At 51.1% G+C, this 12,108-nt stretch overlaps 1 protein-coding gene across 1 annotated transcript; it reads left to right on the top strand.

Moving 5' to 3' along the window:
* The first annotated feature begins 372 nt into the window (after positions 1 to 372).
* fzd9b (frizzled class receptor 9b) lies at positions 373 to 8,778 on the top strand. Its single transcript, XM_087977484.1, has one exon. The coding sequence runs from the start codon at positions 487 to 489 to the stop codon at positions 2,233 to 2,235; it is 1,749 nt and encodes a 582-aa protein (XP_087833610.1). The 5' UTR covers positions 373 to 486; the 3' UTR covers positions 2,236 to 8,778.
* Positions 8,779 to 12,108: the final 3,330 nt, after the last annotated feature.

Genomic DNA, 12,108 nt, shown 5'->3' with positions numbered 1-12,108 from the left:
GGCAGCAGCGGCTTTAGTGCTGAGTGTGGCCGGGGGGCTGACACCACCAACCGGACCGTACTGTACCGTGCAGCGGAGACACACACCGAGCATCCGGCACAAGCAGAGCCCGACTGTGCGAAAGACAACCAGCGGGAAACAAATCAAAACTTTTGTCCTTTTTGTTCCATTTGCACCGGCTTTGAGGATTTGGATGTGAGCGCGGTGCAGCCTCGAACTCACATTGTGCAAGCGCTGGAGGTGTCGAGGAGGAGGGGGGGACCTGGTGCTGGAAACACTCACTGGAAAGTCTGAGCAGCGCCTGGCTTGCAAAGTCTTCAATGAGTCGGAGAAAGGATTGAAAGGGGCCCGTGTGTTAGCAGAGTGCAAGTGTCACCCCCCCAACTCCTGCTGCTGCTGCTGCTGTTCACCCCCTCCCAGTCTGAGCTGAGGCAGGGAGCTCCATGTGAGTCAGCACCACTCTCTGCTCACCCACCCACCCACAGAATGGGACACTTGCCCCTCCGCCTCCTCCTGACCGCCCTTTGCCAGTCCCTGCTGCCCAGTGGCTCCTGGGGCATCGGCTCCATTGACCACGAGAGAGGAAGGGAGGCCAAATGCCAGCCCATCGAGATCCCCATGTGCCTGGGAATTGGCTACAACATGACCCGGATGCCCAACTACATGGGGCACCAGAACCAGCAGGAGGCAGCCATCAAGCTGCACGAGTTTGCCCCCCTGGTGGAGTACGGATGCCACGTCCACCTCAGGCTCTTCCTGTGCTCCCTGTATGCCCCCATGTGCACCAGCCAGGTCTCCACCTCCATCCCAGCCTGCAGACCCATGTGTGAGCAGGCACGCCAACGCTGTGCCCCCATCATGGCCCAGTTCAACTTTGGCTGGCCCGAGTCTCTGGATTGCAGCAAACTGCCCACCAGGAATGATCCCAACGCTCTGTGCATGGAGGCACCTGAGAATGCCACCGGGGAGCCACAGAAAGGCCAGGGCATGCTGCCCGTGGCCCCTCGGGCCAGGATCCCAGGACCAGCTGAGGGCAGGAACCAGGGTCCGCTTGGCTCCTGTGCCAACCCTGACAAGTTCCAGTACGTGGAGAAGAGCCTGTCCTGTGCCCCAAAGTGCTCCCCAGGGGTGGATGTCTACTGGTCCAAGGGCGATAAAGACTTTGCCTTTGTCTGGATGGCCGTCTGGTCCACACTGTGCTTCATCTCCACAGCGTTCACTGTGCTAACCTTCCTGCTGGATCCTCATCGCTTCCAGTATCCCGAGAGACCCATCATTTTCCTGTCCATGTGCTACAACGTCTACTGCGTGGCGTTCATCATCCGCTCAGTGGCCGGGGCTGAGAACATCGCTTGTGACCGGGAGAACGGTGAGCTGTACGTCATTCAAGAGGGCTTAGAGAGTACAGGCTGTACCATCGTCTTTCTCATCCTGTACTACTTCGGCATGGCCAGCTCCCTTTGGTGGGTCATCCTGACCTTAACCTGGTTCCTGGCAGCGGGTAAGAAGTGGGGCCATGAGGCCATCGAAGCGCACAGCAGCTATTTCCATATGGCAGCCTGGGGGGTGCCAGCCATGAAGACCATCATCATCCTGACCATGAGGAAGGTGGCCGGCGATGAGTTGACCGGCCTGTGTTATGTCGGCAGCATGGATGTCAGTGCTCTCACTGGCTTTGTCCTTATCCCTCTGTCCTGTTACTTGGTGATAGGGACCTCCTTCATTCTAACTGGCTTCGTGGCTCTCTTTCACATCCGCAGGATCATGAAGACAGGTGGCACCAACACGGAAAAGCTGGAGAAGTTAATGGTGAAGATCGGGGTCTTCTCCATACTGTACACTGTCCCAGCCACGTGCGTTATTGTCTGCTATTTCTACGAGAGGTTGAACATGGAATACTGGAAGGTACTTGCCTCTGAGCAGCCTTGTCTGGCCTATCCAGGGAGACGGATTCTGGACTGCACCTTGGACATCTCAGTGCCCACCGTCGCTGTCTTCATGTTGAAGATCTTCATGTCCCTGGTGGTGGGCATCACCAGCGGGATATGGGTCTGGAGCTCCAAGACCCTGCAGACTTGGCAGAGCTTGTGCAGCAGAAAACTGTCAGTGAGGACTCGAGGGAAGCCCTGCAGTGGGGTCAGCTGCTCTGCCAGCCACTGCCACTACAAGGCGCCATCTGTCATGGTGCACATGAGCAAAACGGACCCTTACCTGGACAATCCAACCCATGTGTAACTAACACCAGGTAAAAACACCAGCTGTGTTCAACACCGAGTTAGTACGAGGCTCAGGGACCAACCCCTTGGCCACGTTATTTACTAATTCTAATAGCCACATTACTGATGCCTCTTAACCTATGGGATTTCTTTCAGAATTCTTATAAAATCCATGTAAAGGTTTAAGATAACTCCCATTATAAGACCTGTTGATGTGTGGAATACTGAGGGGGTATAGACAGCCGGAAAGTGGATAATCTCTTCCTAACATCACCAAGAATACGGCATCTATAGCACAGAACACATGGGTGGAAGAGTTTTGAATCATTTTGAGCTGAAAATGGAATTTTTTCTGTTTAAGCACAGAGTGCTTCTGAATGTCACTGTGCCAAGCCTGTAGAAGGGAAAATGTTATCAATCTCTCCTTGCAGTCAGGCAGCTTGGAACAGTCTCATTTTCAAAGCCTTGCAGCCAAATTGTGGAGGTGTACAGTCTCGAAGAGTGTTACAAAATGGACTAAACGTTGATCTTGTTTTAAATCTTCATTTTTACTCCTAAGGTACACGTTTTTACATTAATTTCTCAGTCATTCCCAAAGATGCTTTGTTAGTTGTTGTAAAAAAAAAGATCGCAGATGTTTTACCACAAGATTTTCTTAGATTTAACTGAAAGATTCTTTAAAGGGCAGTTTAAAGCAATGAGAAGCAGGAGACCCCAGACTGAGCTGTTGGTCTGTGCTGGTAGGCGGGGTGGACAGAGCTTGCACTTTGCTTCAGCTCCCCTGTAAATGTGGGAACCAGCAGGAGCTGTTATCCAATGGTTGCTTTTGGAACTGCGACTGTTGTATTGCAGAAGAAGTGGGGTCTGCTCTGTGTTTCAGTGACTTGCTGAATCTTTGTCAGTGGACAATGAGGGTAGCAGGGAGTTGGCCATAAGGAGTGGCTGTTTGCCCAGTGAACTGGTGGGAACTCACTCGACCCACTAGTGCAAAGTACCACAGGGTCAGTTAATTCCTTCTGGCGAGAAGGACAGATAATTAACACACACACAAAAAGAAAACAAGTCCTAAACCAATCTGAGAACTATATGATCTTTTAACTGATTCTCTGAAACAGCTGACACTCTCTCCAACGTGAAATATCCAGTTTTAAAATGTTTCTTTCCCTTACATTTAATACTTTCCATATAAACACTTCATTCTTCCAACAAAAACATTTCTAACTTGTAATTCACATTTCAGCACAAAGGTCTTTTTATTTCTCAGTTTCTGTCCCAGAATATTTCTTTTAAAAAATATTTAACCCTCTCAGGCATAGAAGATAAAAATTACTCTCCAAGTGCCAGAGAAATCCAGGTGTTCTTGATAACTACTGGTCAGTGACTGATCTGTTAAAATGTTTCTGCAGAGTGCAGATAAAGTTAGCAAGGCAGACTCTGCATCAGCACAGTCCTTAACTACTGAAAGTCCCTTATCTACTGATTCCTTTATTGAAGTCTTCTTTAGCTCATGTTCCAGTCGGGAAAATATCCCCTCAAGTTATTCCATCTTGCATTGTGTGTCGCATTGTATGAACCCACTACCCTGCCCATTCTATTAGTTCCCACTCTGCATTGAGAGAATGCCCCAAACTTGATTTATCCTCTAAGCTGATTTAGTAAATCTCAGCCTAAGTTAGAAGGGTGGAATACAGTCATCACAGCACTCTAGGAGGCTGTTTGGCCCATTGAGTTCATGTTAGCTTTCAAAGCAACAATCCAGTCTGTGCTTCCATCATCGTGTACTGATATAACCCTGAAAGGCTCTTTTGTTCAACATCCTTGAACCAAACGATCTATTTCTGTGCTGTATGACTCTACCCCGTTCCCATTTGAAATCGTTGATCACCTCCTGAAGTTTCTTGGCTGTTACAACTGCCTGTGTAAAGAAAAAAGTTATTTCTCACACACTCCCCAATTCCTTTTATGTCCAAAACCTTAAACCTGTGTCCCTTTGTCTTTACTAATGACAACAGCTAATAATTCATTGGGCTTCATTTGCTCAGAATAGACAGGGTAAACTTGCCAGCTATCATAGTCACTGTCTCCACTTAGTGTCCAGCCACTTGCATTGGAAAATTTGGGGTGTGCAGCTGGGGATGAATTCACATTCAGTCATGATGCCTATCACAGGCAAATATTTTACTGTTCTTCACTGTCTAGCCTTACCTATGGCTATTTGAAAGCATAGGACATACTGCTGAGGAGTCATACTTTAACTCCAAAGAGACAAAAGGGAGAAACATCGGTGAGAATTACTTTTAAAAGTGTCAATTTCAAGGGGACTTCTTATAAATACGTTTCTTTTTTGAAAGTGCTCCCAACCTTCATGTGGCACCTTTTCTCCCAATCGCAGCTGTCACTTCAGTCGCTGTAGCTAGTGAAGGGTTAATGTGAGACCTCCTTTGTGTTATCGAGAGATGAATCATGTTGTGACACCTGTTTACTGGGAGTTGGGGGTTTACCAGCAGGTAGCAATGCCACGGGATCTTGTGATACAGTCCAGATAGCTCGCACCCCTGCTCCCCCACCCGATCCTCCACAGTAACATGATAGGGGAGGGGGCTGAGTGTATCAATTGGTAATGGACAATGCTCCTCCCTTGGCTGGGATCATTACTCAAATGGAAAGTGATGGAACTATCAGCCTTAAATTGCACCCTAATCCCCACCCCATCCCTGTGCTTCTGTTGTGCAATATAATTTGTAGGGAATGGGAGAGAGAGAGAGCTCCATCCCTTTCTATTATTACGGAGGAACCTCGAATATCTGGCATTCGTTTATCCAAATATCGCATTATCCGACAAGATCGCAAGGTCCTGATGCTTGGCTACATAATGTTATCCGGCATTCGATTATACCAACAAAATACTTCCCTGCCCGTGTCCTTCGGATAATCGAGGTTCCTCTGTATATGTGTAAATATCTCGTTGCATTTTGTTTCCTTTGACAGTTGTATATCTGCTTTGAATGTTTGTTGTAATCTTTTTGTGGTGACTCTGAATTGACTGACCAGCTCCTTCCTGCAGTGCTGGAGATGAACTGAGTGAGGGGTGCAGGCGAGCTGGGGGGAAGGGGTGGAGTTGTCGGATTGTTTGAGGAGTGTCACTGCATCGCATAGTGAGGTCACCCTGAGGCTCAGTATGTGCTGCAGTTGGCCCAAGACATTGTCCGGGTCAAACTCTACCCAAGAGCTGTGTGGGGCTCCTGGATGTGGGGAAAGGAGGAGGGCGTAGGGGTAGGCATCACTAGGATCAGCCACCTTTCATCATTTTCCAACTCTAAAGGAAGTGGAGCCCACCTGTCTAAGCTCTTACTGCACCAGCAATGGCAACAGATACTATCGAAACATAACCTCACCATCATGGTTCTTATTTCAGACTCTGCACTGAGTCTGTTTGAATTACCCACCCTCCCTACCCATACATGATATTGCTGCCCCTTTTTATCAGGTAATGAACAACTTTGTTTTAAGAAGTGCAAAAAATCAACAATATCCCTTTGATCAATCCATCCTTTGGCAATGCTCACCTAAAAGGCCAAAAGCATAAGTTACACTTCTCAAAAAAAAGTCTTTGGAAAGCTCCCTCTCCATTTTAGTGTTATGTATCTGCTCCAGGGATGGTCATGTTATGGTGAATATCACATCATTGTTTTTTTGGGGACACCCTGCAACACAGAGGCTGCACCATTGCACTGTGCCACACATTCAGCGCTTTCAAACATAACGGGCTCACCGTGCACTCCTACACACCCAAGGGGTCAGCTAAGTGTGGCTCTTTACCCCAGATAGAGATTTCAGGAAAGCACGAGGAAAGACGTCAGGATTTATTGTTGATAAGGTCATAGGTTGGAAGAACAAGGGAGCAGGTACAAGAATAGAAATTGGGCAACTTGTACATTAAAAAAATTCCCCTCAAAGTCATGGTTACTTTCAAACCCTCGCTAATGTATTGACGCTTAACTCCTGTTACACTTCTCTGCTCACATCTTCCTCCTTGTACTTCCTTTGTAAGATCCCAAAAACAGCAGCATGAGCAACACACCGAAAACTGGAAATGTTAGACTGTATATCATACATGATAAAGAGGCAGCCACTTGGAGAATCGCATTTCTCCAGCAAATCATCTTCTAATTTTTACAAAACCTGAGGATGTCCTGAAGCACCTTTAACTTGTAAATGAGCTGGTGAAAGTAGAAATCTTAGACCAGGGGCTTTACCAGAGCAAGCCAGATTCATTAGGTTCACATGTAGCAGCAACAGACTGCGACACCGTGCATCAGCTGGTGTGAGAATCCTGACATACCATAAGCAATGCCACGGGAAGTTTACTCATCTATTTTTGCTTCACAATTAGAATGATCTTCTGAAGTGATACACCCAAATAAAACATCCAGAGTTCAGGACACAGGCTATAATTATCAGTCAATTTCGGCTTCCCAGTGAATATTGAGTTAAATAATCGGTGTGTACTGGATTACAGTGGGAGAATGATGCTGAAATTGCCCTCTGCGCCCTCGGGCGGCATGGTGACTCAGTGGTTACTGAGTCCCAGGTTCGATTCCAGCCGTGGGCAACTGTCTGTGTGGAGTTTGCACATTCTCCCCGCGTCTGCATGGGTTTCCTCCGAGTGTCCCGGTTTCCTCCCGTCCAAAGATGTACAGGTTAGGTGAATTGACCATGCTAAATTGCCCGTAGTGTTAGGTGCATTAGTCAGAGGCAAATGGAACTGGATGGGTTACTCTTTGGAGGGTCGGTGTGGACTGGTTGGGTCGAAGGGCCTGTTTCCACACTGTAAGGAATCTAATCTAATCATAAACCAAACAGCATTTCCATTCCTGCTTGCTGACCAATGTCACATCTGAAAAATGAAAGGTTAGTTACAGCAGGGGAGGGCAGGGGGCTCAAGGCTGATGCTCCTCTGAGCAAGTCTCCCAGTAAATTTCTGTACTGCTTAGAGTCACACACAAAGAATTATCTTTGAGCAGGTTATCAGAAGTAACAGTGGAATCGTGCGCAAAGATGCCAGCACTTGCCGGAGAAAATAGTTGGAAATTGGGCAAAAAAATTGAATCCCGCATTCTTAATAGTAATTCAGTAATTGGATTCCACATAAAACCCAGCTGGTATTTTATCAGTAACAGCTTCTTGTGGGTCAGGCTGGAGTGTGAGTTATGAGATGGTAATGACAGTAAGTTGAGAATGAAATACTGAATACATTTAACATTTAACACTGATCTGACAGATAGTCACCAAAGTTCTCTCTCCTTTCCAAACTTTAGAGTGTTTATAATTAATTTTCAGTCATTTCCTTAGATACAGAAGATTTTACATTAGGAACATTTCTGAGTAGAATGCTTTCTCAGTGATCTCACCTTAGAAATGTCCCTCACAATCTGACTCTTTTGATTCAGTCGTCTGGATGTTTTAGAGAGGTATGTGACACTTGCGATTGCAGAGTGAGAGAAAGTTTTATCGACTGAGTTCTCTATGTGGAACCTCTGACCATTGCACCTTGCAGAACCTGGCACGGTGGCTTCGTGGTTAGCGCTGCTGCCTCACAGCACCAGGGACCAGGGTTCGATTCCACCCTCAGGCAACTGTGTAGAGTTTGCACATTCTCCCCGTGTCTGCGTGGGTTTGCTCCGGTTTCCTCCCACAGCCAAAAGATGTACAAGTCAGGTGGATTGCCCGTAGTGTCCAGGGACATGAAGGCTACGTGGATCAGCTGGAAATGCAGGGTTACTGGGATGGGGGGATACTGAAATGCTTTTCAGGGGGTTGGTGTAGACCTGATGGGCGGAATGGGCTGCTTCCACACAATCAGGATTCTAAGTAACACTCTTTTCCAAGCATTAATTTGATTCTTGTGATAGCATGCTTGTTGTTTCTGGATTCACTACAGAAGATGAACAAATAATGCATTCTGACAGTAGTGGAGTGCAGAGGGAGTGTTGCATTGTTAGTAGTACTGTCTCCCGTCCAGCTGAGACATTGGAAATATAATGCTTGAAAAAATTAACTTGTAGCTTGTTGTTAAATATCAGGCAATTTCTCCATTTCAGACTGTGACATCAAGTTAATGAAGAATATTCTGATCTTGATGAAAAGCAAATCAAATGTCAGAACTCAGACTTGGTTTGTCCCTCCGTTCCCAGCATCCATCCCAGTTCCCACCCACCTTCCCGCTAGCCCTCTACACCCTCCAGCACTTTACTCAAGTGGAGTAAGTCTGAGATTCAGGGAACACAAGGGGAGACTGGTATGAAGTGTTGAATGAGATTGAAACGAGTATACCCTCTCTTTTCCATTTCCAGGATCAATGTCTGTCTTTGCAGAGCCCTGTACAAGAGGCTATGGAAATGAAATGTAATGGCTGTAGTTCATTTCATTATGTCTACTCAATGATTGTAGATGTATTAATTTATGGTAAGACAAACAATAGAATATCATTTTTGTATATGTTTATGATAGTTTAAATGCAAATATATATTTTTGGGGTTTTTTTGTAAACAGTGTCAACTCTTATTTCTGCATCACAATTTCTGACTCCAGCTGTAGGGCAGGACTCGAATAAGATGGATTCAATGCAGTTCAGAGCAAAGGTGACATTGCTGTGAGTAAATATTTAGAAGGAAGATCCATCAGTCTGAAGATGATCAGCTCTACAGAGCAAAAAGTACCATCAGGATATTTTTCACCACGGAAATCTTTCCAGTATATTTAAAAATAATGCTTATGTTTGAATGCCGTGCTCATTGTGACAAGGGATTGAAAATAAAGCATTTCCCACTTTGGCTCCTCAGCATTTTCCAGGTTAGGTGCAACACAGAATTAGATGCAAAGTGGAGCCCCTCTACCCCAATCTCTCAGCATCCAGTATCAATCTAACACTCCTCCTCTTAACACCAGCCATCCTGCAGTCTCTGGAGAGCAATTGCCATTTTAGTGGTGGTTTTGAGAAGTGTGGTGGGATAGGAGCATATGGCGAGAGTCGGGTGGTGGTTACTATTGGGTGGGGTGGAGTCAGGGGTGATTGGTGTCGGGTGGGGTAGGGTCAGAGGGTGATTGGGGTGGGGTAGGGTCGGGGGGGTGATTGGTGTCGGGTGGGGTAGGGTCGGGGATGAGTTTGGTGTCGGGTAGGGTCAGGGGGTGATTGGTTTTGGGTGGGGTAGGGTCTGAGGGTGAATGGTGTTTGGGGTAGGTTCAGGGGGTGTATGGTGTTTGGGTAGGGTCAGAGGGTGTTTGACAGGAGGAGTAGGTTCAGGGGTGATTGGGGTGGGGTAGGGTCAGGGAGTGATTGGGGTGGGGTAGGGTCAGGTAGGGCGGGGGGGTGATTGGTGTCGGGTGGGGTAGGGTCGGAGGGTGGTTGGTGTCGGGTGGGGTAGGGTCGGAGGGTGGTTGGGGTAGGGTCGGAGGGTGGTTGGTGTCGGGTGGGGTAGGGTCGGAGGGTGGTTGGTGTCGGGTGGGGTAGGGTCGGGGGGGGTGATTGGTGTCGGGCGGGGTAGGGTCGGGGGGGTGATTGGTGTGGGGCGGGGTCGGTGCGGGGTCGGGGGGGTGATTGGTGTGGGGCGGGGTCGGTGCGGTAGGGTCGGGGGGGTGATTGGTGTGGGGCGGGGTCGGTGCGGTAGGGTCGGGGGGGTGATTGGTGTGGGGCGGGGTCGGTGCGGTAGAGTCGGGGGGGTGATTGGTGTGGGGCGGGGTCGGTGCGGTAGGGTCGGGGGGGTGATTGGTGTGGGGCGGGGTCGGTGCGGTAGAGTCGGGGGGGTGATTGGTGTGGGGCGGGGTCGGTGCGGTAGGGTCGGGGGGGTGATTGGTGTGGGGCGGGGTCGGGTCGGGGGGGTGATTGGGGTTTGGTGGGGTGGAGTAGGGTCGGGGGGGTGATTGGAGTTTGGTGGGGTGGAGTAGGGTCGGGGGGTTGATTGGGGTTTGGTGGGGTGGAGTAGGGTCGGGGGGTTGATTGGGGTTTGGTGGGGTGGAGTAGGGTCGGGGGGTTGATTGGGGTTTGGTGGGGTAGGGTCGGTGCGGTGATCGTTGTTGGATGCGGTAGGGTCAGGGGGGTGATTGGTGTGGGGTGGGGTGGGGTAGGGTCGGGGGGGTGATTGGGGTAGGGTGGGTTGGGTTAGGGTTGGGGGGTTAATTGGGGTGGGGTAGGGTTGGGGGGTTGATTGGGGTAGGGTGGGTTGGGTTAGGGTTGGGGGGTTAATTGGGGTGGGGTAGGGTCGGGGGGGTGATTGGTGTGAGGTGGGGTCGGGGGGGTGATTGGTGTGAGGTGGGGCCGGGGGTGTGATTGGTGTCGGTGGGGTAGGGTAGGGTCGGGGGGTGATTGGCGTCAGTGGGCTAGGGTCGGGGGGGTGATTGGGGTGGGTTAGTGTCGAGGGTTGATTAGTGTGGGATAGGGTCGGGGGGCTTATTGGGGTGGGGTGGGGTGGGGTAGGATCGGGGGTTGTTTGGGGTGGGGGGTAGGGCCAGGGGGGTTATTGGTGTGGGGTGGTTTCGGGGGGGTGATTGGTGTGGGGTAGGGTCGGGGGTGATTGGTGTGGGGTGGGGTCGGGGGAGTTTGGTGTGGGGTAGGGTCGGTGGGGTGATTGGGGTGTGGTAGGGTCGGGGGAATGATTGGTGTGGGGTGGGGTCGGGGGGGTGATTGGTGTGGGGTAGGGTTGGGGGTTGTTTGGGGTGGGGTAGGGTCGGGAGGGTGATTGGTGTCGGGGGGATGATTGGGGTGGGGTAGGGTCGGTGCGGTGATCGTTGTCGGATGCGGTAGGGTCATTGGGGTGGGGTGGGGTAGGGTAGGGGGGGTGATAGGGTTGGGGTAGGGTCGGGGGGTGATTGGTGTGGGGTGGGGTAGGGTCGGGGGGTGATTGGGTTGGGGTAGGGTCGAGGGTGTGATTGGGGTGGGGTGGGGTAGGGTCGAGGGTGTGATTGGGGTAGGGTCGAGGGTGTGATTGGGGTGGGGTGGGGTAGGGTCGAGGGTGTGATTGGGGTGGGGTGGGGTAGGGTCGAGGGTGTGATTGGGGTGGGGTGGGGTAGGGTCGAGGGTGTGATTGGGGTGGGGTAGGGTAGGGTCGAGGGTGTGATTGGGTGGGGTAGGGTCGAGGGTGTGATTGGGGTGGGGTAGGGTCGGTGCGGTGATTATGGTCGGATGCGGTAGAGTCAGGGGGGTGATTGGTGTGGGGTGGGGTAGGGTCGGGGGGGTGATTGGTGTGGGGTGGGGTGGGGTCGGGGGGGTGATTGGTGTGGAGTGGGGTAGGGTCGGGGGTTGATTGGTGTGGGGTGGGGTAGGTTCGCGGGTTGATTGGTGTGGGGTGGGGTAGGGTCGAGGGTGTGATTGGGGTATGGTGGGGTGGGGTAGGGTCGGGGGGTTGATTGGGGTAGCGTGGGTTGGGGTAGGGTTGGGGGGTTAATTGGGGTGGGGTAGGGTTGGAGGGTGATTGGTGTGGGGTGGGGTGGGGTAGGGTCAGGGGGGTGATTGGTGTGGGGTGGGGTAGGGTCGGGGGGTGCGATTGGGGTGGGGTGGGTTAGGGTCGGGGGGGGCGATTGGGGTGGGGTGGGATGGGTCGGGGGGGCGGGTGGGGTGGGGTAGGGTCGGGGGGGCGATTGGGGTTGGGTGGTGGGCGATTGGGGTCGGGTCGGGTGGGGGGGCGGGGTAAGGTCGGGTGGGGGTGCGATTGGGGTGGAGTTGGGTCGGGTGGGGGGTGTGATTGGGGTTTGGTGGGGTGGGGTCGAGGGTGTGATTGGGGTTTGGTGGGGTGGGGTCGAGGGTGTGATTGGTGTTTGGTGGGGTGGAGTAGGGTCGGGGGGTTGATTTGGGTGGGGTGGGGTGGGGTCGGGGGGTGATTGGGGTATGGTGGGTTGG

This window comes from Chiloscyllium plagiosum, unplaced genomic scaffold (assembly GCF_037043375.1).
Source record: "Chiloscyllium plagiosum isolate Xiang-an unplaced genomic scaffold, Cpla_swu_hap1 HiC_scaffold_31, whole genome shotgun sequence".
Classification (NCBI taxonomy): domain Eukaryota; kingdom Metazoa; phylum Chordata; class Chondrichthyes; order Orectolobiformes; family Hemiscylliidae; genus Chiloscyllium; species Chiloscyllium plagiosum.
The sequence above is the reverse complement of the archived record's forward strand: the minus strand, read 5'-3'. Positions and strand labels throughout refer to the sequence as shown.

Bases quoted from the DNA above. Each gene is read 5' to 3' on its own strand.
- fzd9b (XM_087977484.1), top strand. From the start codon at position 487: ATGGGACACTTGCCCCTCCGCCTCCTCCTGACCGCCCTTTGCCAGTCC.